Raw genomic sequence first — 27,884 nt, 5'->3', positions numbered from 1 at the left:
GGCCTATACTGTATTTCATGGCTGTGGACTAGTAGCTTGCATGTCCACAAGGGGAAAAAAACTAGGAGGGAGTGGCAAAGGGCTGACGGTCATGCAAAAGTTAGCTCTCTAATCTGTTTCACAGCACAGGCTATTCAAACATAAGCCAACAATGCGCAGGTAGACTAAAATTCAAAAGCCCTGCAGTTTATATTCCCTGTTGATAATGATAACTTAACTACTGTACCTCTGCCATTCATTTTCCAAGAAAAACATCGAGCCTCCTATCAGTCTTTTACATATCACACTATTTGACATAGCCTCACCTCATTTGACATTCACCTCATTTGACATAGCCTAAAACCCAACATCTACCTACTCCAGAAGGCCTCTATGCACAAAACATGAATGTTTTTGTTGTGCCAACATGGCTGTTCCCTGTACGGTGCAGGCAGGGCCTATGTTTCATTAGTGATCGACTTGTCCTCACAGAGTGGCATAGATGGCTGATACTACTTAGTACATCTTCTGCAATAGCACCTGACCAATGGCTCTTACCTTTTTAGCAGTGTACCCTCCTCCCACCGCTGACCCCAGCACAAGGTATCTTAGTTTGAGCAGCCTGGTGGCCAAGCGCAGTGCCCAGAAATTGCGGTGTTGCTGATAGCCATGACCCCCCTGGCCCCCATATCGGTACTTGTAGGTACGCGGGGGTAGTCTAGAAAGGGAGGTAAAGTGGCGGGCAGCAGTTCGGTGTGGTGTCCTCTGGGAGTTGGCATTGGTGTATCTGTGGTGGATGGCACGGGATAAGGGGTGAAGTTTCTGGATGGGCACACCAACCCGCAGTCCCATCCTGGGAGACAGTAGGCTCCTGCAGGCCAGGCTAGACAAGATGGGGGGGAAAAACATCCTGTGATATGGCAAGAGTGAAACATAACAGGCAAGTGCTCCGAGCAGAGCTTCGTTGTACGTGATGCCTACATTACACATACATGAGATGAAAGCAATATCTCGTTGTTGCCCGTGCTAGTCATAGAAGGGTCATTAAACTATACAATCCGATAATCCCAACACATATCCATTCAATAACATCAACTGCCTAAACCATTTAGTTTCAAGCAAAATTACCAACGGTGACGTTAACGTTACTCTAGCTGGCTAACTGGCCTAAGTAGTTAGCTTAACTGTATTTATGAAGTTACTGAAGACGATGAATCAACGACAGGCAGGTATCAACCTGCCCACCGTGGGTTACAGAAACTGATTAACGTTAAGCGCATGCTAACAGATCAGATTGTCAGACTTTACATTGGTACATCGCAGTTCATTTTCTGGCTAGCGATACTACCCAAGAAAGTTAACCGAGAATGGCTGCCGTATTGACGATGACGTTAGTTTACAACCATGAAACATGATGCATAATCCAATTATGTATCACTTCTTTAGCTAAGCACTTCGGTTTATGAAAAAACAGTGACAAATAATCTTTATTTGCTAGCTAACCTCATTGGATAAAACGCATGAAAATTAGCTGTAGCAAGAGGCTAACGCTGCTAGAAGTCATTTAGGTTAGCCCACTGCTAACGTTAACATTCGATAAGGAATTAGCTCAGGAAAACATGACCAAGATTACATGGTTGGCAAAATGGTCCTGTAATAGGTCAAGGAAAGCTGTTCATCCTATAAAATCGTTCACACATATTCCATCATGACAAACAACACCTATGCAGTCATAACAGGGTATCTGTCCTTAGGAGCACGCCCCATTACTGATTGCATGACAGGAGAAAGCTAGCCAGCCAACTAAAACATTACTGGACAAGCTGCCTACCAGAGTTATAAAGGTTAACTTACCAGGCAACCGCGTTCCCCGCTCGCAACATTATGCTATAAGCTACAGTGGACAAATATACACCTTAATTAATTTAAAAGTAAAGACACAATTCAAATCATCTTTCCAGATGGTGGACATTAGTTAGCTTGCAAGCTAACAAGGACACAACGAGCGTCAGGAATGACAGCGGTACTTCCTGAGAAGTAGTCCTACAGAAAACTAGCGCCGCCGAGCTTTTACAACCCAAATATTTTTCGTTCCTCCTTCACCACACAACAACACACACACGCGCACAAAGTTGAACTCCACAAGTATGGAGGCGAGTTTCCATACCCCCAAAACACATCTTTCCCCAACCAAACACACAACATACTCTTTTTATTTACTACTTTTAATGTATTCTTTAAGGTTGAGCTGGCTCTTGAGCACAACATTTTTTAGAACGTAAAATGCACCCACATTCAGCATTCAACGCTGGCTTGCAAGCAAAGATTCTAGAACAGAGCTCTGTTCTAGAATCTTTGCTTGCAAGCGAGCCCAACGTGATGACGGCTTTTTTTGGCCAGAGGTCTGTTGCCTTGGTAACTACGACGCGTCGTGGCGTCTGTCAAGTTCAGCACCCTGGAGGGTCCACGTGTAATGTTAATGGGACTGTTAGACAGAATTAGTCTTCATTTTCTTTGATAGGAGAAATATTAGCTTATATCGTAGCATTTGAGTGTGTTAGTGGAAACCGACGTCGTAGTTCGTTGTCTTGATCACTGTGTGTTTTGTTAAACTAGCTGATAACATTAGCTAAACGCTGTTTAGCCTATGGTCATTCTGAATCGAAGGAAAGATCAAATTCACTGACACTGATTGGACCATTTCCACTGTTTAAGTATCCTAGAAAGTAGTATTACCTTTGCCCTTTAAAAACTAAGGATGTTGGAAGATGGCTACCAGATTGCTTGAATCATTCAATGAATTTGACAGTTATTCTCAGGAAGTTCTGAATAGACGTTCAAGGGTAGGTTGGCAGTGTTTCTTATCTGTGTTTTAACGTGTGTGGTCACACTTCAAAATGTGTTCACTGTTGACAGTTTGTCTTTAACCTTTTGTTTATCTCTTTAGTGGAACAAACTCAATCATGGAGAGAAGTGCTCTACCACCTTTAATGAGCTCGGCGTATCATTTGGTGTTCAGCATGACTGGGCATTTGACCTGCCCTGCAACAGCAACACCTCGAGATCAAAATTAAACATTGAAATTATACATGAGAAGAATTCAACTCGCAGACAAAGGTATGTCAAGACAGTTCACACACACCTCACAGACAAACCTTATATTGGAGTGTCTCTAAATTTAATAAAATAAGTCTCTAAATAAACACAAATAAATACAGTTTTTTTTAAATATAATTTTAGGAAAGCAAAGTATGTTCCCGCACCATCCCACAAAGAGCCTGGGTCTGTACAGACAGTCTGTAGCAAAGTTTACATCTGTCCTTTCACAAGCACTAAGGATTTGGCTCAAAGGACTGATGACAGCAAAGGTAAGTCTGAGCAATTTTAGGATTAAGGATACTTGCAGGGCTATTCTTAATTAAAACACTAGATTTGGTCACGTGAGCATTATTAACAAGCGCTGTTTTAGGGGCGTTTCTTGCATTGAAGTTAAAGTGTGCTTCTCTTCAGTGACTTGCTGAATATTCTGCAGCTCCTGAAATAGAATACAAATATGATGATTAACACATTGTCATTAACCTTTTAATGTGATTTATCTCGTTTTAATTATTTTTAAATGTTAGGAGTCCAGGAGAATTTGACATGTCAGTTTTTTTCTCTTAACTGGTATGTTATGAGGTCTGAAAGACCTGGAACAGCCATATGTAAATTGTTAGACATGCTTGCTACAGACTTTTGTCCTCATAATCCAAAAGCTTGCATAATTTACAGTGTCTTTGGCTCCCTTGACATTGAGTCTGCAGCTTTCAAACAGTAGGAGGCAATACAATGCAATCGCATAAGGTCATTTTTCAAATTCAATGCATATTCATAAAGTAACGTGATACAGGAACTTATTTATCTCTCAGCAGATAAGGAAGAGGATTCTGATGGCTTCATGGTTGTAAGATTAAATAAAGCACAGTCCTTTGCTTCAAAAAAGTGTGCGCCACACAGAGCAAAGTGGTCGAGAGAGGTACAGTATTATGTTAAAAGACTGAATAATTCAATGTTCCCTCATGCATACTTAATATGGTTCTTTCATCCTGTATCAAGACTTTCAGACACAGATATGTTTTACCACATGTTATTGAACACTTTTAATCTGATGCGCAGCAATATTTTGAATGTGGAATTTTTATGTAAAAAAAAAAGTGTCCTATGGGGCTGCTATAACAATTATTCTGATTATTTGATTTTAATCATTTTATCTAACATTGATTATTCAAGTAGTTTAATCAAAGCTCCAGAAACTCCAGAAAATTATGAAAAAGTGTTGAGTGCTTCCCAAAGCCCAAGATATGTCCTCAAATGCCTTGTTGAGCCCACACACCACATATATTTAGTTTGCTGTCATATGTAAGCTAAGATAAATGAAGTAAAAAGTGATTTTGGCACGTTCCCTTATCCTTCAGCTAGAACGGTTGGCCCCAATGGATGTGCATCTGAAATACAACAGCAAGGCTCTGACTGGTGGAGCCTTACATTACACCAACACTTCTCACTGGAGCTGCAGCCTCAACAGTGGCCGAGAGAGCCCAATAAGTGCATTCACAGGTAAGGCAAGCTGAAGTATCCTGTCTGCATGGACAGGTGACTGTCAGGCCAACTGGGTGTCTAATATCCCTATGTTTACTATAGAGGACGAGAATGGCCATTTCACTTTGCCGGGGTCAGTTAGCAAAGTTGTAACTGAGCAACTACAGCAGGGTAATGTTGTTCGAGTGACTACCAGCGAGAGACGGTAAACTACATGTTATAACACAACATTACCATTGGAGGTAGAAATTGGCAACATGCTATGGATTTACTCTTTTCTTCCTCAATATTCTTTTAGGTCAGAGGAAAATCCTGATAAAGATCAGCTTTCCAGAGATGGAGAGCCTCTTACACAGTCGCTGCCTTTATGTCTTGATGATGAGCTAGAGAGAAACCATGCAAAAGTGCTGTCAGCTCGAGCTCCTACCACTTACAGATCTTTGCCAGTAATCTACAATTTTTTTTTCTGTTGCCTTATATTCAATAACAACAACAAAAAATGCAATGTAAAACAGGGGAAGTGAAGTCTGTTGGGGATAAACTTTTTTTTTTGGGGGGGGGGGGTGCTGGGGGTTTTGTTTTCTTAGGAGTGAATGTGTGAGGTGATGTTTTTGACAGACTGTATATTTTTTTTCTCAGATTGTTAGTGAGACATTCCCTGTGGTCTACAACACTGGGCAGCCACACAACAAACCCTTCAGCAGCCCAGGCTTCCACACTCTGGATCCTACGGGTCTTTCCAGAAATCGATGCTTCCCGATGCATGGTGACATCAGGGGGAGCAAAGTTCACTCCGCCATTGTCCGCCTCACGGACGCCGCGCAGGAGAGGCACGCGGCCAGGCTCCAGCGCATGCCTGCGGCCACTAAGTGGAGCCTACACGACTACCAGGAGCCGACACGGGAGGCCAGATCTGGACACATGGAACAGAGGCCACAGAGTTTCAGGGTGCTGCCTGCAGATGGGAGCCAGGACGCTGACCAGGACAGACTCCATATGCCGAGCCCTGCTTCAGGCAAGAGCTCTGCCATTCCCTTCCTCAGCCTCAAACGGTGCCCAGTCTCCACTGTGCCAGTAGGCACAGTGCTTAATGGAATAAACCCCAAGCAAAATGGCAGGTGTAGAATTCGATCCCCAGATGACTCTAGACCACCTCAGATTGGAGGTAAAACCAAGGCTACCATCCATGGACATCCAAGACCTGAGTCTATAAACTCAAACAAAACCTCCAACTTACTCCTACAGAAGAAGGAAATGGGCTTTGTATTTATATCAAAGGCGCTGATTCCTCATAAAAGTGAGGTATATACTTGCCTGTCTCGACACGGACTGCAGAAAAAAGTGTGGCACCCAGCTTCAGCCCAGCCTTTTCATGGTGTTGTCATGTCACCAGCAAGTGACTTAGAGAGTGTTGGGATTGGTGTTAATTTATTTGCATCTGCACCAAAAAGTCACATGAACTCAGAAGTCCAAAATTTGACAACTAACACACCAGACCCTGATCTCTCAGATGATCAGATAGAGTGTCCTAAACGTGCTATGTCTGAATGCAAGGATTGCAAACAGATTATAAGCATTCCTACGGCAGAGATTGTGTAATTTCTGAATTATAAACTTAATAAATTGTTTGACATCTGCAATTATTTACTATTTTATCCAATAAAATATGGGTAACACGCATTGCTCATAGAGTGTTTTCTGGCTACAAATGTAACTTGCCCAGCGTCCACTAGGTGGTGACATAGACTTGTTTTGAGGTAGTCGTAGCTACGTAAATCTGTGTGTTAGTTTGGCGGAAGTTCAGAGACGTCAGCATGGAGAAGAGGAAAGCTGAGAGAGAAGCTATGCTTTCAGAGAGATGAGGCATCTAGGATGGCGGACGAATCGCTCACGGTGTTTGTAAAGCTGTTCGCCGCTGGATTTTATGGAATTAGCTCCTTTTTCATCGTTGTCATTAACAAAAGCGTTCTGACAAGTTACGGGTAGGTCTACGAGATGCGCAACATTGTTGCTGTTAGCGGAGTGCGGGATACATTTAGGCTAGGTTACCTAGTTACAGTGGTCAGTTACTTTGTATTACCAATGATGACTTGGATTCTAATGATACATTGCACATCGATTAGTTCCATAGGCGTGAAATATTGCTTCACATGCTGTCCAGCTGGCAGTACAGACTGCGTTTTCATTGTCAGGATATAGTGCTATGCTACTAGAAGTTGGCCATTTTTCTCACATTTTGTTAAATTCAATTGTGTGTTGTGATCAATTGAATGAGGCGTTACTTTTTCTTATCTTGTTAGCTAAACCTAACTTTTTGCTGCATATCCTAGTCGCCGTATTTGTTTCAGATTTGTAGAAATAAGAATAATACAATTATTCCGTCGATGTGCACTTGTGCGTTCTTACACTAACGGCATCATTTTTTACTTTTAGATTTCCTTCTTCGATATGCGTTGGGATAGGTCAGGTAAGTGCCTATCTAGGCTACCTTCCCTTGATATTTGGCTCCTGTGCTGAAAGGAATGTCTGAGTGTGTCTGTTTTCCATAGATGCTGGCGACATTGGTCGTATTACAGGTGGGAAAGGTCCTACGGGTGATCTCCTTCCCCGACTTCGATCGAAGTATACCTCGGAAGGTAAGAGGATTGGGTAGGCTATTGGCCAGTTTGCTGTTAAAATGAATGGCAGTAAAGGCCTAGGCTATAGCTTGAGTCGTGGATCTCAGAATAATGTAGGCCTGTATCATGCTATAGTACCTCTCCCTGTCATGATTGAACACGTCCGGATTCAAAATTTCGCTTTCAACAAGTGATGACACTACTACTAAGGCTAGCTGCTCCCATAGGAGGATGCCCAAGAATGTTGCCTACCCTGTTTCCTTTCAATATCTGAAATGTTTATAACCTTTGTCATCTGTCTCTAAAGTCATCTCTTTGTGTTGCAGACATTCCCTCTACCTCTCCTTTTTGTAGGGAATCAAATAACTGGACTGTTCGGAACAAAAAGGCTGAAGTATGTTGTTTTTCTTGACCATTGTCATCAATACTATACACATTGCCACACCGTATTGTGGTTTTAGCAGTTACACCAGATTTGTCCACTCACATGTCATGAATAGTTGCCCTGTGGTTAATAAAATGGAATTGTGTTTTCCTCTCATAGTCTGCCAATGTTTACAGTCCTGAGGAGGTTTTCCATTCTCTTCACAATGATTGCCGAGGTCATTCTTCTGAAGTAAGTGCCATGCCTCCATGTGGCATTACCCAAGCAGTTGACACACAGTGACTATAACACGTCATTGCAAGTCCATTCTGTTTATTGTCCTTGAATCTTTTCATCCGCAGAAAGAAATTTTCTCGGCCTGTCCAGCTCACTGTATTTACCATGATTCTGGGAGCTTTTGTAGCTGCAAGGTAAGAGAGTCATACGCTGAGAAGAGGTACCATTTTCTTTCATTTTGATCATGTTTTTATCATGTTGCTACATGTTCACTGATGTCAAGGCTTATTGACATGCTTTTATGGTTTAATTAAAGAAAGGAATTACTTGGCTGTTTGCCAGTTATTCTACTGTGATGATGTGGTCAATATTGGTGGTAATATTGCAAGAAGATGTCAACAAGACTCTCTGTGAGGTTTACATTAATGTCCATACCGTAATTTCCAGACTATAAGCCGCGGCTTATACATTGATTTTGCAAAGGGACAGATCAGCGATCCAAGATGTCAGCAAAGGTGTTTTGGCCTTTGTTGACCTATATTGCTCCTCAGCACACAAACAGTGAATGGACAAGGTCATGAGTACCATTGGCACTACATTGCACATTAGCTTTGGACAAAAACGTTTGTCAAATCCCATAACATGAGCTCTGCACATGTAGCTGCCAGATATCATGGCTATTTGTTGCTGTCTGCTCATTCTGGACTTTGTCATATCTTTCATCTGCTTCAGTCAGCCAATCATGTTGATGTGGTTATGAGTTCCATCATCAGGAGGATATGGGTTGATGAAGGCATATTGCACTGATGCAATATGGGGAATGGCAGTCGTTAGTTAGATGACATTCGGTTAAGACCTGGGGTGTAAGTAGCAAAGGAGAGTGTGTTAAGCAACAAATTAAGTCTAACAAGTAGGGAAGTATTTCGGGAAGTAGTTTTATGTGAGACTTAGGGGTGTCTCACTTGACAGTGGTGCATCACCAATGTTTTCTTTAGCCTTATCTGTGCCCTTGGATGGTGGATGTTGTGGCTCAAGTGTGTTGTTATGTTTCTGATATGGGAACATATTTCTGTGTGCCTCAATGGAGTACCCAATCAAGGGTCTTGAGAGAAGTTTTGTCATACTGGCTGTTACGATTCAGATTGGAGGGTATTGTGACCATTGTGTATCATGTTCCTGATTTGATGCCATGTGTTGCCTTTGGGTGGCACCACATAATGTGCATCAACAGGCTGACAGCTTTAGCGATCTGAATCGGTCATGTATTGTTCAGATTCAGTGGAATATTGCATGAGTGGGCGGTAGAGGGCAGAAATCAATTACAGGCCCACACAAGTCATTTTTTGGATAGAGGCCATCTGGTTTCAAAGATTCCCTGAGATACACTGAAGCTTTATCACTGGGCTTGTGTAGAATCCAGTGGGTTAATTATGGTAATGAAGACCAGGACGCTTTAATATGATTGTGAGAAGGATCCAGGGAACAAAAAGACAATTATAGTGCCTTTTCAATTACAAAAAGTTATAAGGTCTCTCTGTTCTCTCTCTTTTGCAGTGCTGACTTGTCATTTGACTTGCAAGGATATATATTCATTCTATTGAATGATGTCTTGACAGCAGCCAATGGGGCATTTGTAAAACAGAAGCTTGACTCAAAGGTAAGTGCTGACAGGAGAGGTCATCACCATTCTTTTTCCATTGCAGAATACTCTACAGTTTTTTTTTCCATCAATGCAGCTCTTATGCATGTGTTTCAAGGATGTCCTCTTTCCCACAATTTTGAATATGTCCGTAAAACCTGATGAACGTGTTTTTTCACAGCTATTGTTTCAAACAGTCCTCCATTAAAAGAGGATTCCGTGGCAGTATAAACAATGTTGTTAGTTCAGGGATTGTGCTGAATTTGGCTTGTTGATGTGCCAGGTTTTTTTGGTTTTGTGTCAAAGTTACTTTACAGTGGTACTTGTCAAGGGAAGGGCAATCTCAGAGTATAAAGATCCTCACCTGCTCACATACCTCTAGCCCATGAGCCCACCGATAAGTTTACTTACACAACTTACAAACCATTTAATGTGCAATGTCACTGGGATTGTTTGGTACAGAGAAGGACACACGTCAGGGCTAAAGAGGAGGGTTAACATTTGTGAGTGTTAATAATATTACCACACAGACATGGAGCAGGAGAGTCATTTGGGTCACATGTGGCCTATTTAAAGCCTGTTGACACCACAGTCTGTGTTGCCAACTGCTTTAACATAGGCTTTGCCACTGGTGAGACATACTGTACACACACACACACACACACACACACTACAGAGTTTTTCTGGTTGAGGAGTCTTCGCAACATCTGCATACAGGGTCAGATGGAATGTTCTGAGGCTCCTGACTTAAATATCTTGACCTACAAGTCTCCGTCTGTGTTCCCAACCCCCTCCCCTCCCCTCCCCTCCCTCCTCTCCATTCCTTACCTCCCCCCACTCCCAACCTCCAGGAGCTGGGAAAGTATGGCCTGCTGTACTACAATGCTTTATTTATGATCCTGCCGACCCTTCTTCTGGCTCAGGTCACTGGAGATGTTGAAAAGGTAAGAGACTGTCGTTTAGCATGGACTTCAAAGAGACAGGTCAGACGCTGCACCCCTGACAAACAAGACCAGCTCAAGACCAGACAGGACAGCGGTACATTTTGTTTGATGTGACCAATCACACTCGAACCCTAAGGGCACGAAAGAGGCAACGCACAACCTTTCTGGGCACTTCATTTAGCATTTAGCTCATGATGAATGTGAGTCATTTTATGATCTCTGGCGAATTGCAATAGAGCCTTACTGGTGGGATCGACTCCTTTCTTATGTGTCCCTGTGTAGTGAAAGTGCAAGAGATGTTATCCATGGTTAAGGGGACCAGCCTAACACAGGCCATCTGTGTGGTCAACTGAGGGCTGATGTGCCCCAGGATATGTCCTCAGATGGTTGGCTCGTAAATCAGACTTTTTCAACAGTAAATTTGGTTAGTAAAAGGGACATTCCTCCCCCAATAAAACCTAAATGAGCTGCTTCAGTTGGAGATACAGACAGTACATTTGGAGTACTTTGATACTGTAATGGTCATTCTATCTTGTATGTTAGTAGAAGTGGAATTATTTTCTCTCCTTGATCTTCTTTATTCTATAACTGAATAACTTTTGAGTATGGATCTAGATGGCTTAAATATTTCTAATGCTGTCCACTCATTGATCTTGTTTAATCTGTAGCTGACTTTAACTTTTTAGTATTGATCCAGATTAGTTGAATATCATGCTTTGCTCATGGAACCATCTCGAAATCATTGCTTACAGTAAGTTCCGCGGTCCTTCTAACGTAAGCACAGCGTTTTGATGAATCATGCTTTTGATTCCCTCTCCCAGTTTTCTGTGGAATCTGTGTAGTCCGATTCGTCGGTGTGGTGTGAGTGTGCAAGGCCCGAGGCCTGAGGTGAATGGCGTGTTTTATTGGGCAGAGCTCGGCTCAGGGGGTAGGCCCCAGCTTGTTTGGCATGAGGGCAGAAGGCGGGGGGAGCAGGCCGCACAAAGCCACCATTATGCCAGCAGCCGCAGCTAATGACTCCAATAGCCCAGCTCCAGAAGTTTGCGCACCGACCCTGCCATTTTTTGTCCTCTTGTGCTTTTTTATTCCTATCAGTCCAGTGCTTCTAGCGGGTTTTTATGTGGACCCTTCTTGATGGCTGCAGAGAGAATTCATCTAGGCAGTAAATAAAGATGTTTGATGGTATTTAATTAGCTGACACTCATTTACAGAGTTCCTTTGGAATTTTTCCAAACGGACATGATGTTTTATGATACCCTGCACAGAGCAGCATAGAGTTGCTGGGCAGAGTTTGGAAACCCTTTAAAAATCACCTGGAATTTTCTGATAATTACTGATAATAAAGTATTCGATTTTCCCCACACAAGTGATAATGCATATAAATATGATAAACATGATATGGTAAAACTTTATGGCCATTCTACTGAATTCATGCAAATAGAGTTTGAAACATTTTGGAAAAAACGTTTCGTTCCCATGCATTGTATAACAACTAAGGTACACATTTCTTATACTTGGACATTTTAAGACAAAATAAAGGTCATTCATGAGATTTGCTGAATTTTGAAAACAATATTTCTTTGTAAAACACATAGTTGATCATACCGTTTTCAAATTTACAGATGTATTACTTGAAATATAAATATTTAACCAGACACCACAATATTATCTTTTCAGATAATGTGAGATACTTTTTTTGTACAAAACATCCCATGTGTCGGTAGTGACTGTAGTGTTTCAGTAGTGACTACTGTACATCAGTCAGTATTTTGTGTTGATAAGAATAGCAAAAAAGTCATAAATGTATTACATAATGCAGCTGGCACATAACACACACCATTTTTGAAAAAATAAATCTGTCTCATATTTCACTGAAGAGCTAATGGAGTTTGGGTGTTGGAATACAAGATAGAAGATGTGTGATTGGTTTTATTATCATTCAAAAATATGTTTTTAGTGTCCTAAAATGTACATTTAAGTATCTAACATGTTGACAGTTGTTCAAAGAACACATATAACTTCCAGATCTCATTTTATTGTTCATTTTGTAACATTCAGGGCCCTATTTTGACAATCTAAGATGCATGGTTCAGGTGTATGTAGGGCGTATCCAGTTGACTTTTCCTACTGTAGTTTGACAGCAAAGTGATCAGAAGTTAGGTGCATGGTTCAAAAGGATTGTTGTGTTTCTTAATTAAAGGGATACTCTAGAGTAAAAACAACCTTGGGTTTAAGTTTTCCATACTTAAAGGGATATTCCGCCATTTTTGGAAATACGCTCATTTTCCACCTCCCCTCGAGCAAAACAATCGATATTTACCTTGTTCCCGTTCATCCAGCCATTCTGTGAGTCTGGCGATACAACTTTTAGCTTCAGCCTAGCATAGATCATTGAATCGGATTAGACCATTAGTTTCTCGCCTGCTAGCTTCATGTTTAAAAGTGACTAAGATTTCTGGTAATTTTCCCATTTAAAACGTGTCTCCCATCAAGTTAGAAAGTGCAATAAGACCAACTGAAAATGAAACCTGGCGTTTTTCTAGGCTGATTTGACATGGAACTACACTCTCATCTGGCGTAATAATCAAGGCAACTTGCAAACTACTACTGCTTGTTGTCTATGGGGACTATTTTCAGATGCTGCGTACGATATCACTGCGCCTATGGTACGTTTGTAAGTTGCCTTGATTATTACGCCAGATGAGAGTGTAGTTCCATGTCAAATCAGCCTAGAAAAACGCCAGGTTTCATTTTCAGTTGGTCTTATTGCACTTTCTAACTTGAGAGGAGACACGTTTTAAATGGGAAAATTACCAGAAATCTTAGTCACTTTTAAACATGAAGCTAGCAGGCGAGAAGCTAATGGTCTAATCCGATTCAATGATCTATGCTAGGCTGAAGCTAAAAGTTGTATCGCCAGACTCACAGAATGGCTGGATGAACGGGAACAAGGTAAATATCGATTGTTTTGCTCGAGGGGAGGTGGAAAATGAGCGTATTTCCAAAAATGGCGGAATATCCCTTTAATGGTTTATTAGTAGGATACCCACGGACACTGAAGTGTAAGGTTATTTTGTTTTGGTTGTTTTTTTGTGCTGGAGTATCCCTTTAAGTGTGAATGTTTGTTGGATGTCACACCCATAACCATAATCAATCAAAAGAAAAACAATAAGAGTGGCATCTTATGAGTAAACAGAAGGGAACTGCGAAAGTCTTACACTTACAGTAGTTACAGTATATAATATTCACACTATTGACTGACAAGGGAGTGACAACACTTTACCTCGTCCATGGACAGCCTAAACTCTGACCCATTCGGTCACAAAGCCCAAATAGGTCTAGTTAGGCCAATCTGCAGTTCAGTATTTTGTGTTTTTTAAATGTAAGACTCCTACCCAAATAGAATGGCCCATCTATGACATTCCAAACATGTTGAACGTTTACTAGAAACACTATGAAAGGGAACTCTGAAGGAACTAAACAACTCTAAGCTTTATCACAATGTGTAGGCTGGTGTAGCAGTGGTTACATTTTTTGAAAGCTATGTTATGGGCCTATGTGGGAATGCAAACACATTTGTTCTGAAGCCTTGAAAACAAAATACTATGACAGGCCTATAAGACACCATTTATTCCATGCAGTTGACGTTGTCAATATGAATATCGCTAATGCCTTTTTCCTGTTATTCAAATATTTCAAATCCATTTTTAGACCTTTAAGTAGACTCCTGTGAACTGGTTTGGAATTATGATGACTAATGACTGAACATAATAGAAGGTGTTTCCGACCTCATTCAACATCAATAGCCATATTTAAGATTTTAGGCCTCATCGCAAAGCAAACAATCTGCAATAAAATTACACCAATTTGGGACTGCTGCTGACAAAAAGGTGCTAACCAGGCTAGTGTTTCTATCTGTAGTGTTAATTTAGCGGTCAATTACTTTGCCTATTTGTAATGAAAGTGAGATTCGTCTTTTGTGTTTTTTTGTGAGGCTGCGGTGGTTGGAGAATATGATCGTGATATGAATAGATGTCGGGTATCTCTTGGGAACAAGAGTTCTGCACGAGTCTCCGAGCAAAAAATCCGACCTGACTGTGTTCAAGTAATATTTCCTTTTATTTATGGTCCGAATTCCGAATATCCGATGTGGCATGAATACAGCATAACTCCCGATCAATAAGCTTGGCAGGTGCTTCCAATCAAGGCAATTACCTGCAGTGCACCTGAGCAGAAGTAGAGAGGAGGGAAGAGAACAGAGACAAACAGCACTACAGGCAGTCACTAGTCATATGGTTGGCTTTTGGAACGTTTACTGGTCCCATTATGGTCCCTCCCAAACCTGATTAACAAGCAAACTCCCTGTTCTTGCCATACTCCAGATGCATTCCAGAATAACTACGTTCCAAAGCTGGGCCATCCCATAAACAGTTGATTGTAATTAATGTTGTTTCCTTACTAGTTTGGCCTTTAATATTCTTCTGCTTTCTCTTTTCCTAGGCTTATAATTTCACAGGATGGTCAGACACCTTCTTTGTTGGTCAGTTTGTTCTATCTTGTGTTATGGGGTGAGTATAACAAGACAAAGCTTGTCTAAATCTGAGCTCTTCCCTTGTGTATATAGTACAATGTTAAGTTAATCAGGTGAGACTAGTTTGGTCAGTTTTACTTTTTTCAACATAATTTTGTGTAATAAAACAGGCTTGCTCTGTCTCTGATTTTGTAGGTTCATCCTGATGTATTCCACAGTACTGTGTACACAATATAACTCTGCACTAACAACAACCATCGTTGGTTGTGTAAAGGTAAGTCTGTAGGTTACTGATAATCGGAAATGACTGAACTGTCTATTTTTGGTCAAGGTGAAAGCTAATTTCAGGAAATACTGGACTGATTAATTGTATTTGCATGCAGTCAAACTTGAGAGAAAATTGGGAGAACTATTCAGCAAGATCGGCTATACCTCATAGTAGATTACTATGCTCTGGCCATGGTTGAATATCTTTTGAGAATGACTATATTGTCACATAGGATAGGTACATCATAATAATACCTGGACATGTGACTATTTTTTATGGCAATGCAATTAACTGATGGTCACAATCCTACTTGAGGATTGGTTATGAATGTGTGTTGGTTTTTACCATGTAATAAACATACTACCATGGATAACTTAGTTGGCTTTCTAATGTTACAAACTTGCTACAAAGTTTAATGTTACAATGTTTTGGCTATGATGTCAATATTACCTTCCCATGCTAGTTGTTGGTAACAAAGTTTACTCAACCTGAATTTTTCCATAACCTCACAGTGAGTAGTTCATAGGACTAACATTCTCTACAGTTGCAGCAACATGTGAATATTTGGTTAAAACATTTACCTTAATGTTTTAACAATTTAGTTGAGTTCAGAAAGTCAGATTTGTATTTGGTGACTCAGTGCTTCTTTGGTTAGTCCTATGGAATGTGTGCATTCCTCTTCTCTAATTATTGGTTATCTCTCTCAGAACATATTAGTGACCTACATTGGAATGGTCTTTGGAGGGGACTACATTTTCTCATGGACCAACTTCATTGGTCTGAACATAAGGTACTACATATCTTTCATCCTCCCACATATACATTTGTCTCCGTTACAGTATGTCTGCATGCCCTGATCACCAAATCTGGCATTACATGATTAAAGTTCATTTGTGGCTGGGATCTATGAAATAACGGTGTCTTAAGGAACGCTGTGCTGAATGTCACTGTGGCAGTTACTTTGACAGGATGCTGTCATGCTCATCTGACAATACGTTCACCTTGTATCTCTGTTGACAGCATTGCAGGCAGCCTGGTGTACTCGTACATCACCTTTACTGAAGAGCAGAGCAACAAGCAGAGCGAAAGTGCTGGAAAGCTGGAAGCGAAGGGGAAGATAGCTGTGTGATATGCACTGGAGGACTTGTTTACTTTAGCAGAGTGTTACGCATGTCTCCTATTCTCCTCTTACATCTTTTCTTTCCTTTTAATGCGATCGGCATTAATGAGTTACATGCCCATGGCTGTCAGCATGATTCAAAGAAGCAGCAGACACACCCATCTGCCGATACTGCCAGAAAGTCCGGATGGCATGTCTCCATAGACAAAAGGATTTGGTCACTGTTGTATGGCCACTGTTACTGTTTGCAAAACGCACACAAGAGAACAGTTTTTAGATGCATTTTCTTTTTACTCTCAGGCTTTTATTCTCTGCGTTTTTTTTTTTTTTTTACATGAGATTAATATTTTAAAGCGGTTTTATTCTTTTCTGTTTGTTTTTTAACTTGTCATTTCTATTTAAAAGGGAGACACTGTACTGTGCACAGTCGCCAAAGGGCTTGAATTCTTTCTCTGTTACGTCTATAAAAAAAACTCCTTCAAGTCCTGATCAGCTGGAATTTGAGGTAGTCACATCTCTGTCTGTATGTACACATATATGTGAACAACAATGTTCTTGATAAGCTCCCCTGAGATGAGCTTGCTCAAGAATGGAATGTTTGGCCAGAACTTCTCAGAATATCATCTTCAGTATTAGGACAAATCTATCATGACGTTTTGATGGGAGCTCTCTACCCTACTTTTTTGGTCTGATTTTTTTTTTATATCTATGTATTTGGAGAAGTAACATGCAGTTGGTCTATTTTATTTTTTATGGTATTCTTGTGTGTTTTATTGTTGTTTTTATTTTGGTACAAAATGGTCTGTTTATTGCACTTTCACAGTTTACAGAAGCTTAGGTGAGTGTTTTTTGTAGATGTGTGATGGGAAAGGGTAAATAAATGTATATTTAGAGTTGCCTTAACCTGTAGCTACACATGGGAGGCATTGAAAATGTACTTACAAGTTTATATCTCAGAATCACGATGTGACCATATTTATACAGTAGCCATCTTATGGAATGTAATCAATGCATTTGACTCCTAATTCAAGACTCCATCCCAAACTCCTAAATCTAGTCAACATTTGTTATAAATAGGCTACAGAATTTTGGAATTGGATCACCATTATTATTTTTCATACGTTTGTAGACCCTCAATTTATTGTGTATGTCTCCTTTTAAGTGATGTTAAGATGGGGCACATGGTACACAGAATTTGTTCAATTACTTGAACTTCATGTCATGTTTGTAATGATGTGCTGAATCTGCAGTCTGTTGGAAACAGTACCTCAAAGAGAGGCCTGCTTTTAATGGTTGACCGGATTTTGTGCGTAAAACAGAAACCTGGCCTTGGTTTATTCCTCTTTTTACAAAGATCTTTTCCCTTTTTTTGTACAGAGATCTTTTTATATTGCAGTCTGAATGTGCACTGTTCTGTTTTCTCCTATGTGATTACGTCTGTTGATCTGACTAGATGCACAGACTCAACAGAGAACTTTACTGCAATGGAACATGTGTACAGTACTGAAGTAAAATACCTCAGTAACACGAAGCCCATGTTGTCTTGCCTTGAGTCTCAGTTCAGGTTGTTCACTTTTGGGGGGTTGGTGGTGTGGGCTGCGTCTTCTTTACTGAGGGCGGCAGTAGTGAGCTATTTCCTTCCCATTCGCTCATCTCAAAATGCGAAGGAGGGAAAAGAGTCCATCCGGGGTCTTAGCCTTGTTAGCCACATAGCAAACATGGCGGAGGTAAGAAGTCTCTCATCAGAGTATACATGGATGAAATCATTTAATATACAACATGATATTGGTAAACGTTGAAAATTATCGTGAAGAGCGACACCTTTTATCGCTTCGGCGCGACTATATTGAGCATGCACAACATTGACTGTAGCTAGTGGTGTAGTAGCCTAACATTAGTGGAACTTGTTGCGTTGATGCTGAGCAGAAAACACCCGCCACTTTCTGAGTAAACTTTATAACTTAATGTATAACTTACCTGGCCAACGACGCTACTACTCTTGGTAGACAAATATACAAACCATGGCTGCATCAATTGTACGAATATTTTGCCATGGAAAAAACGAGTAATGTTACAATATTTTCTTCATAAATTCACCTGCAGACCATATTATTGTATGAATTAGCTAATATTAAACGTAAACGTTGCAGTTGTATGTTCAGTCTAACGTCGTCTGAATATGGAAGTTAATCTATTGGCGTTTAATCTAAACCTAGTTCTTACGTTTATTCAACTCGCATAAACATTACGCCACTGAATAAAAATTCTGCTACCTTATTGTGCGCCTGCGCCTTTGTTGTTGACGCGTGTAATCATCAACTATTATTGCTCATTTTTTCAGACTTCACTCGGCAGCTCAAGTCCTCCAGGTAAGACCCTTTTTTATTGTCATTTTTCATCTCTAACGTTACACTAAGTAGCAAGTAGAGGATAGCTACAGCATTGGGCAAATAACCGTTACTTCTTTATATAATAAAACACAGGAAAGGTCATTTTAGATGAGTAGAGTGTAACTGCACACTACCTGGCTCAGTAGAGAACACCAACACCCGAACCAGGGATTAAACGTTGTATGTCTTAAGTTTAAATGCAATACCGGTAAAACTGGAAGAAAATGTTCAGCTCGTGTAACGAATGACCATTTGACAATGAGTCACTGGCGAGGTAGAGATAATAATGTAACTTCAACAAACAGTCAAGCAACATTTTGTTGGTTCTTCTGCTGAAATTGTGCAGTTGTACACACTGAAGTATAGGGGCGTCTAGATTTCTAGGCTACTGAAAACTGTTTGTTGTCAGCAGGCCCTCTATGAATTTTCAATGTGCATTACATTAGGCGGAGGTGAAGCTGGCTCTGGTGACCATGATTTTGATCCGTCTGCTGAGATGCTCATTCATGATTTCGATGATGAGCGAACTCTGGAGGAAGAAGAGACACAGGAGGGGGAAACCAACTTCAGCGCTGAGATTGATGACCTTGCCAGAGTGAGTGTGACAGGAACTGTTCAATACTATTACATGATTGAGTACATTATATACAGAGGTTAGTAGACTTTACTGATTTTACAATTTTGTATAATAAGGAATGTGATAATTGGATTACTTAAGTCTTTGTGATCCCTAGAAACCCAGTACCAAAAAAAAAGAAAGTATGCTACATAGAGTTGAACTTAGATTTGTTTATGCCGTGTGTGCGTGCAAGCGCACACTTTTTGTGCTGCTGCTGCTACCAGTGGAATATGACCAACTCTTTGCAGAAGAGAGAACAGAATGGCGTTTTATCCACTCACAACTTGTCTGCGTTTGCTTCGACTTTGTCCATTAGGAAGGCGACATGCCCATTGAAGAGCTGTTGAGCATGTATGGCTATCGCAGACCTGGAGAGGAGGAGGAGGAGGAGGAGGAGGAGGATGGCGAGATTGAGGACGACGAGTCCGTGGAGAATGACGAGAGCAGCAGAGGCACAGACGAGAGGAAAAGATCTGTGGTACGTCATCTGCATCGGCGGGATTACTCTGATATTTATGATGAAACTATCAGTTTGCATACTAATACACAGTGCATTCGAAATGCATTTAGATTATTTTATTTAATTTGGCAGGACAGATTATCACAGATTGCGATCATGTTCTTAATAGGGTAGCGCCTACAGAGCTAGAGACAAAACCCTCAAGTAGACAAAAATATCCTCTCTTAGTCATCTACAAAACATATGCAAGCCATACTTTTGAATTGTACTTCCACAAAATGAAGACATAGTACCTAGGGGAAGCCACAGAGATTGTGTTGGTGTGTTTTGGGGATAAGAAGAGGTCTGTGTGTTGCATTAGGACGAGCGAGTAAAGGACTCCTCTGGCCAGGAGGAGGATGCCCAGTCGTCTGGTGATGAGAGGCCTTTACGAGGACGCAGCACTGTAGAGCTTATCCGCCCCAGACCTAGCAACTACTTTGAAGGTATGATCAGACAGACTTTGTCTTTTCAGCATATTACTGTACTGTGAAAATGTGAAGTTACACGTTTCTTCAGTTGAGTACAAGAATAAAAGGTTTTATTTTCTTTTTTTAAATCCTGTTTTGAAGGTAATGACGGTGAAGAAGAGTCAGAGGAAGACGAGGACTATATTCCCACAGAGGACTGGAAGAAGGTGAGGGAATGCAGCCGGCAATGAAGACATACTATGCTATGCTTGTAGTCGGTGAGAGAGAGTGAGTGTGCTATCTGATTTGTCTTTAGGAAATCATGGTTGGGTCCATGTACCAGGCTGAAACGCCATCAGGACTCTGCAAGTATAAAGACAATGAGAAAGGTAAGCGACGACATTTGTCAACCTCAATTGAAATCTGCTTAGGTAGTTTCAAGTAGGCCCTTTTTTTCTGAAGTACTTGTTGATTTAAAAGGTGCTTTAAACGATGTTAGGTTGGTAACGTCACTTCTGTTGAAAGAAGTGACAAAACAGAGAGCTAGCTGCTCCTCACTCCCCCTCACTCCCCCTCCCTCCCGTGCAACTGAAACTCTTCTGAACGCACATCTCCTCAGTGAATGACTGGAGAAATGTATGTTTCATGGTCCAGGCTGTTTCTGTTGCCATTTTTTAAAGCTGGGCTGTCTACAGAGACTGTGTTTTTTTTACAGTGTATTCAGGGTACAGGCAGATGGTGGATTGTGAGGATGTTTGCTGCAAAAAATGTTTTAGCTTAGAAGCGTGCAATGTTGCTTAGAACACCTTTAACATGTCTGCTGCCTTATTGCTGTTGAGTGCTTTGCACAGCCCCACTTTAACATTACTCCTGATTGTTTGTTGTTTGTTTGTTTGTTTGTTTGCTGTGTCTCTGTCGCTCCACAATACTAGTGTATGAGAATGAGGACCAGCTGCTGTGGAACCCGGAGGAGCTTCCTGAGAGTAGGGTGGTGGAGTTTCTGACCGAGGCGTCCAAACGCACCGGAGAGGAGACGGGAGTGGACGCCGTCCCAGAGGGCTGCCATATCAAAGACAACGAGCAGGTGAGCAGCATCTCGCTGAAGAACGCGAAACCACATTGGCTGGGTTTCCCAGATTCTTTAAGAAGCTCTTAAGTGCTAAGAACTTCTTAGGAGCGTTCTTAGAACGTTCTTAGAGCGCTCCTAAGAAGTTCTTAGCACTTAAGAGCTTCTTAACGAATCTGGGAAACCCGGCCATTGACTGTCGAGTATGAACTCAACTCCAGACTACAGGAAAGGGACAGTGTGATGAAACAAGTGTAGTGAATGTTGACATTCTTGCATGCAATTGATTTTCCTGCTCGCCTGCTAGCCTTAATATTGGGAGTGTGATCACTTCCTCTGTCTCACCAGGCTCTTTACGAGTTAGTGAAGTGCGACTTCAACACTGAAGAGGCTTTAAGAAGACTCAAATTCAACGTGAAGGCAGCTCGAGGTATGAGCTTTTATGTGTTTGACTATGTTGTCCAGATTATTGTTATTGTCTATTAATAACTCATTTTGGGTTCATATTTATAACATCTCTTCTCTGAATTGTATGTGTTATTGAACACAGTAAGATTACTCATCTCAACCATCTCCCTTTTCAGAAGAGATTTCAGTTTGGACAGAGGATGAGTGTCGAGGTTTTGAACAGGGACTTAAAGCATATGGGAAAGACTTTCATTTAATACAAGCCAACAAGGTGAGCATATATTCTACAGTCTTCCTCCCCTGAGTTGGTTAAAAGCATCACATTGTTGGTCTCTCGGCTTCAAGCTTGTTTTGCTTACTGTGATAACTCTTGTTTTCTTTTTTAGATAATTATTGTGATGAATTAAATTTTTCAGGTGAGAACTAGATCAGTAGGAGAATGTGTGGCCTTTTATTACATGTGGAAGAAATCTGAGCGTTATGATTTCTTTGCACAGCAAACCCGGCTTGGGAAAAGGAAATACTCCCTTCACCCAGGCATCACGTAAGTGCTCTCCTTTTGGACCTCCCTTGACATGCTACAGTTAGTTTGAGATTGGCAGTCTGAACTGACAGAAAACGAAAATAAAACAAGCAAACAACAATTGTTGTGTTGTTTTAGATGTTTCACCATGTTTGAACACACAGCTCCACCAGTAGCAGTTAGTTAGTTGTCATTTTAGAATAGCTTGGGAGCTAGTCCCAAAGACCAATGTCATGTTTACATCATATCATTTCAGCTCATGACATTTTTTCGACAGTGGAGGCTTTTACTCAATTGTTTGCATTGTTAAACTCATATCTCTGAATAGGCTGGTCATATCTGTCTAGTCAGTACACCATTACAGACTGTGACTGTTCGTTTTTAACCCATCATGCTCCCTTGTTCATTATAGTCACTTCATGACTAATAGTATGTTTTAATAGGAAAAAATGTCAAGAACAAATTCACAGAAGTGTTCTGAGAACGCAAGAGTGTTCTGAATATAAATATGATTGTAATCTGTGTCTTTTAGTGTGTGTAATTACACCTGTGTGTGTGTGTGTGTGTGTGTGTGTGTGTGTGTGTGTGTGTGTGTGTGTGTGTGTGTGTGTGTGTAGAGATTACATGGACCGTCTGCTGGATGAGACGGAGAGTGCTGCCTCCAGCCATGCAGCCTCGCCGCCTCCCACCACATCCAACAGCAGCACCAGCCAGTCTGAGAAAGACGACGCCAGCACTCACAATGGTACGCTATAGCGCCCACTTAGACCAGTTAACCTCAGTAACCATGTCATCAATTACAGATTACCGAGGAGTTTTCGGATGGTCATATATTTTGAATCACATCTGCGGTCATCTGTGTACTCTTTTGTAGGGCACAGTATTATTAGGATATAAATATAAAGAAAAGTTACATGTGCAAGTCTGCAATTATTAGAAATTAATTCTCTGTAATTGTTGGCTGAGGGGAAAAAAAGGGTGCTGGTCCAGCCTCAACCTTTGACCTCTCTGTGTCTGTGTGGCCCAGGATTAGGTAGCTACTCCATAGGAGAAGCTCTGTCCACTACAAGCGATGGGGTCCAGCCCAACGGCCTGAGCGCGTGCCACGAGCCCCAGGGCGCGGCGGACCCGGATCTCCCGAACCACTCCCACTTGGACAGCAGCCGCTCCTCCCCGGGGACGGGCCCTGCCAGCACCCGACCAGAGGAGCGAGAAGAGCAGGAGGACGAAGAGGAGGAGGTGGTGGAGGAGGAAGAGGAGGAGAAAGGGTCAGAGAGGCCGCTGAAGAGGTGCAGGACTGACTCGGGCCCCGGGGCTCAGGAGGACGGTGCTCCCAGCGAGACGGCTGCCGCACCGCAGAGGACAGACTGACACAGCTGGCCAAAGGCCGACCGGCCGGGGCCGTCCCAAAGTACCATATCCATCCCTCAACCAGCAGCACAACTCTGTGGCAGTTCAATCGCGTCGTAATGTTTTTCCCATTTGTATAGAGGAGAAAGCAAGCAAATTGTCCTTATTTTTGTATTTGATAGTTATTTATATTTTTATGTGACAGTTTTGACAATTTACTTGACTTCTTGTGTGTGTGTGTGTGTGTGTGTGTGTCTGTATATGTGTGTGTGTGTGTGTGTGTGTGTGTGTGTGCACATATTTGCATGTGTGCAAGTGAGTGTTTGTGTTTGTTCATGACATGGGTGCACGTGACACATGACGTGAGTTTGACCAGAGGTATGTGAATCCTTTCCTGTGGGAGTGCTGGAGTTGGACATGGCACTAAATATTGCACTTTGTCTTGGTATTTTCTTTTGTCCTTGTAAGGTAGTTGTTGCACTGTAGTGCACAGTGCCTCGGTTCAGCAAGACCTGTTTGTAATGTTTGGAAAGAAATAAACCAAAGGGCCGTTTCCTGTGGTTTGTTAGTTTGTGGCTTCGGCATCAGTGATGTCCAGTCTATCATCAATTGTGAGGCTTTTATTTCAAAGCCCTTTTTTTCTGACATTTTAAAGTCTTTTCTCATAACTCTTCTTTTGCATTTTAGTGGAGCTACTTTTTGTGTTCTATTTGTACAGTACGAGTCTTTTTGTAGTGCTTTTATAAAAAAGAGAAAACCAGAAGGATGTATGTTAAATTATAGTCTTGATACTGGCTCTCTGTTCACTTGCATTTTCAAAAGTGTAACGTTGAATAAAGTTCCTTTGCATTCCTGGTTTTGTTGAAGATGTGTTGAATCTTTTGTTCATATAATTGCCATTTACGGTACACTGAAACGTTTTGTCACCAAAACTGATACAAACAGCAAGTGTCCCTGTTTCTGAAACAGTATGACTATATACATTTAATACATCACAGACCTGGTCTATGAAAAGAAATACTGTTGTCCAGTGAGGTACAGTATGTGTTGTATGGGGTATGTATAGCTGGATGGGGAAATAACTTGTCCTGCCTTTGTATTAATTACTATTAAACGCTGCTTTTGATTAAAAGTTGGCTGTATCCTGTTTATAATAATGGTTGTTTAGTGGGGATTCGAGTGGTTGGGGATTTGTCACATTTGATACTTTGTCAATATGACTGCTTTTATTGGACAACCTCCGTTTGTCTCTTTTCTAGAGACAATGGCAACTCAAAAGGGTCAGGGGCATCTGTTCGGCCACTAGATGACCAGCCCGAGCCCATTGTAGTCCAATCCAGTGAGGCACCTCAGTGCAACAAACTGCCCCACCGCAAGAAGCTGGACACTGGACAGCTACCAGACTCATGAAGGTGACCAAATCTCCAGCAACAAGGAGGCTTTGTCCTGCCCTTGGGAACCTGTCTGGCCGCATTACTGGCATCAGTGGGACAAGGACAAAAGTCATACGGAGTATAAAGCTTTTAGAATACAGTGACGTGGCCAACCCAATCAGCCTAGCTTATTCCAGAGCCACTCAGATTCTATTCAGTTCCCACCCTTTCTCTGTTCCCCTTCAGGACCCCTAGAATGCTGCCTCCATTCAGGCCCTCTGGGATCTCCCCACCCCTCTGGAAGAGCTCTGCCTCTCTCAACGTTACCACAGAATCACTCATACTATTCCCATTCCTCCTGTCTCTGCAAGACACATGTCCAGATACTGTAGGGTCTCGAATAGTGGCACGGCATAAAGCACAGCTTGTGCTAACCGATATCTCTTCAACCTTTTGTAATCAGTGTGCCAGCCACTGATACATAAACACATGTATTATTGGACTTAAGACACAGCCAAGTCAAAATTTTAATCTGTTTGCACTAGTGAAGGCTGGAAATATAACCAGTCTCGTCCAGTTTATTCCCTGCTAACTAAAACTAATAATATTATTATTCAGTGACCTTACTACACTGCTACGAGTGACCTTTGACTTATTCCCCGAAGCATGGATGATCTGTCTGTCTTAGATTGAGTTTTGCACATTCCTATACTGATTTAGTGGCATAGATGGGCAAATAGTTCAGTTGATATATTTCAAATACAAATTTAACAACTGTATACCCATACTACCAATACCCTGTATTGTAATTTGTAAGAATGTACTTTAAGAGATAGTATTTTTAAATGCAAGATATAAATTCAAACAAAAAACTTTAATTAACAAGCTTATAGGACTACTAAATGTAGGCCATCACAATATTTGGCTAGATACTTTGGCATATCCTGTTGGACCCCAGCTTGCGCTCTGTGAAATTAGTTTTCCTCATAACCAGCAACCCAAGGAAATTGGTTGCTTTTGGAACAAATGGTCTAAACTAAATGAACAGTGTGTGCTGTTTTGAAGAATATGTTGTCTTGTACTTCTTTAAAATGATAGCTTGTAAAGTTAGAGACATAAGCTTACTCTGCTGTTGCACTTTTTATGATCAGAATGTATGCCTGGTATGGAAAACATCTGTTAAATAACCAAAATATTACATACCTGACATGTCTCCATAAACTTCTAACATGGTTCTGTTTGTATTCCACACATGTAGTTCCCCATAGTGTTACTGACCATTGTGTATTACATGACCCTTAAACAATGTGACCATTCAATGTACATTTATGTTGGTAGTGAGTCTATTCTGACCTGTTTTTATTTGTACCAGCAGATGGCAGTCTTACTCTATAATTGTGAATGGACTTTTACTGATGTCATCCTCACCTTATTAGAGAAAACAAAATCTGTTTGGATGGACCAAAAGCATATCCTGCCTTATCCCAAACATGTCAATTCTTTAGAACACTATAATAACAGAAATGTGAGCTTGAGTTTTATGTTTTGTTTGGCAACAAAATCGTCCTCTGCGCTCGAGTGCTGCACGCGCAATGGGCTCTCATGTTGTGCCTCTCTGAGCTCTTCGCGGAAGCAGCCTGAGAAATGTGTCTTCCAGGAAACTTTCCCTGGCTGAGAAAACGAGCCTTTCTGAAGGACTCCCCGGGGACCTCTAATGTGACCGAACCTTCAGCCGACGATGGCTCCAAAAACTGATGTGTGCACATGCAAGCAAGCACACACACACACACACACACCATCACACACACACCATCACATACTCCAATCCACAATTTCCCAGATACCCAGCTCTCAGCCTCATCCATGAAGCCTTATAGTATTCCGTGCGCAGGGATAATGAGTGGCAGCCAGCGCTGGGGGGGGGGATCACAAAAGAAGCGTCTGATATGGGAGGGATGTGAGTGAGGCAGTTACAGGAGAGAGGGAGCACACAGAGAGCAACGTCTAAGCGACAGCTCCCGCGCCAATTACTGGGTGGAGTGAATCACATCACAGGGGGAAGGAAAGAGAGAGAGAGAGGGAAGAGAGGAGGGGCAGGGATCGAGGGATGGAGGGGGGCACCATGAGAGGTCTTAATCTCCCCCTTCTTTCTCCTCTCTTTTCTCCGCGGTTCCCATTTTCCTCTGCGGCCTGCCCCCGCTGCCCTGTTTGTGGTGCCCACCCCTGTGTGCCCGCAGTGCCGCTCTGCCAGGGGAGGGGCTGTTTGGAAGGGCTGGGTGAGAAGTAATTAACTCCAAATAGCTTTCAGAATGCCCCCCTCCCACAACACACACTCTCTCCCTCCCTCTTTCTCTCTCTCTCTCTCTCTCTCTCACACACACTCACACACACACACACATAGCCTCTCTCTACACTAAAACTTGCCGTAAGAGGCAACTCTACTCTGGGCCTTCATAGTGTACTGTAGAGGGCACTGCACACTACATATTCATTGCGTTTGCGTAGGGTGCATGCTAAATGCCATTAATAATGCCCAAATAAAGAGAGGGGATGGAGGAATTCTGCCGAGGTGGCAAACCCTCCCTCTCCTGTCCTCCGTGATAGCACGGATCAGGGCACGGAAACAAATGGGAAATTAATCTTTCATGGACAAGGATGCCAACAAGATTAATATGCTGTTTGAGGATCCTGCTGTTTGGTTCTGCCACTGGTAGCATGGGACTGGGACACTGAGACTCCTGGCCACTAGGGGCAGTGGAGGATTGGGGTAGAGGGACCCATGAATGGAATGAAATGCATCCAATTGCGGAATAAACTAATTTAAGCTGTCCTTTCAGTTACACCCAGGAGAGAATGTTACATTTGTTGTGCTGTTGTTTGGGGAGTTCAACAGCAGCCAAACCTCTCAATGGCACATGCCTGTAATCATAACCAACAACATTGCCATAATAACACATCCAGGTGTACC

At 41.7% G+C, this 27,884-nt stretch overlaps 4 protein-coding genes across 6 annotated transcripts in view; 3 read left to right on the top strand and 1 right to left on the bottom strand.

Moving 5' to 3' along the window:
* Positions 1-1,995, bottom strand: part of opa1 (OPA1 mitochondrial dynamin like GTPase) — a 44,283-nt gene extending 42,288 nt beyond the window's left edge. The window contains exons 1-2 of the mRNA XM_062555387.1: positions 1,834-1,995; positions 538-862 (exon numbers count right to left, since the gene is read on the bottom strand). Coding sequence (XP_062411371.1) covers positions 538-862; positions 1,834-1,862 — 354 coding nt within the window. The 5' untranslated portion in view covers positions 1,863-1,995. The remainder of the gene's footprint in view (positions 1-537; positions 863-1,833) is intronic.
* A 412-nt stretch (positions 1,996-2,407) lies between these two features.
* On the top strand, positions 2,408-6,212 carry LOC134102315 (uncharacterized). 2 transcript variants are annotated; one of them, XM_062556393.1, is made up of 8 exons: positions 2,408-2,822; positions 2,927-3,096; positions 3,220-3,347; positions 3,891-3,994; positions 4,434-4,575; positions 4,660-4,762; positions 4,856-5,003; positions 5,197-6,212. In XM_062556393.1, exons 1-8 carry the CDS (start codon positions 2,748-2,750, stop codon positions 6,154-6,156), a joined length of 1,830 nt encoding a protein of 609 aa, XP_062412377.1. In that variant the 5' UTR covers positions 2,408-2,747; the 3' UTR covers positions 6,157-6,212. The 2 variants fall into 2 exon arrangements, with proteins under 2 accessions (XP_062412377.1, XP_062412376.1); XM_062556392.1 differs by having other exon boundaries at positions 3,888-3,994.
* A 169-nt stretch (positions 6,213-6,381) lies between these two features.
* On the top strand, positions 6,382-17,809 carry slc35d1a (solute carrier family 35 member D1a). The gene is made up of 12 exons (XM_062556394.1): positions 6,382-6,539; positions 6,991-7,024; positions 7,107-7,193; positions 7,502-7,569; positions 7,720-7,791; positions 7,902-7,970; positions 9,331-9,433; positions 10,267-10,359; positions 14,860-14,927; positions 15,086-15,164; positions 15,866-15,948; positions 16,179-17,809. Exons 1-12 carry the CDS (start codon positions 6,430-6,432, stop codon positions 16,285-16,287), a joined length of 975 nt encoding a protein of 324 aa, XP_062412378.1. The 5' UTR covers positions 6,382-6,429; the 3' UTR covers positions 16,288-17,809.
* A 146-nt stretch (positions 17,810-17,955) lies between these two features.
* On the top strand, positions 17,956-24,398 carry mier1a (mesoderm induction early response 1a, transcriptional regulator). 2 transcript variants are annotated; one of them, XM_062556531.1, is made up of 13 exons: positions 17,956-18,005; positions 18,620-18,647; positions 19,115-19,263; positions 19,604-19,765; positions 20,109-20,232; positions 20,359-20,423; positions 20,513-20,585; positions 21,129-21,280; positions 21,611-21,692; positions 21,847-21,941; positions 22,168-22,214; positions 22,811-22,938; positions 23,221-24,398. In XM_062556531.1, exons 1-13 carry the CDS (start codon positions 17,997-17,999, stop codon positions 23,562-23,564), a joined length of 1,458 nt encoding a protein of 485 aa, XP_062412515.1. In that variant the 5' UTR covers positions 17,956-17,996; the 3' UTR covers positions 23,565-24,398. The 2 variants fall into 2 exon arrangements, with proteins under 2 accessions (XP_062412515.1, XP_062412514.1); XM_062556530.1 differs by having other exon boundaries at positions 22,087-22,214.
* The last annotated feature ends 3,486 nt before the right edge of the window (positions 24,399-27,884 follow it).

This window comes from Sardina pilchardus, chromosome 15 (assembly GCF_963854185.1).
Source record: "Sardina pilchardus chromosome 15, fSarPil1.1, whole genome shotgun sequence".
NCBI classification, from domain to species: domain Eukaryota; kingdom Metazoa; phylum Chordata; class Actinopteri; order Clupeiformes; family Clupeidae; genus Sardina; species Sardina pilchardus.
Note: the sequence above shows the minus strand (reverse complement) of the source record. Positions and strands in the feature narration are given on the sequence as shown.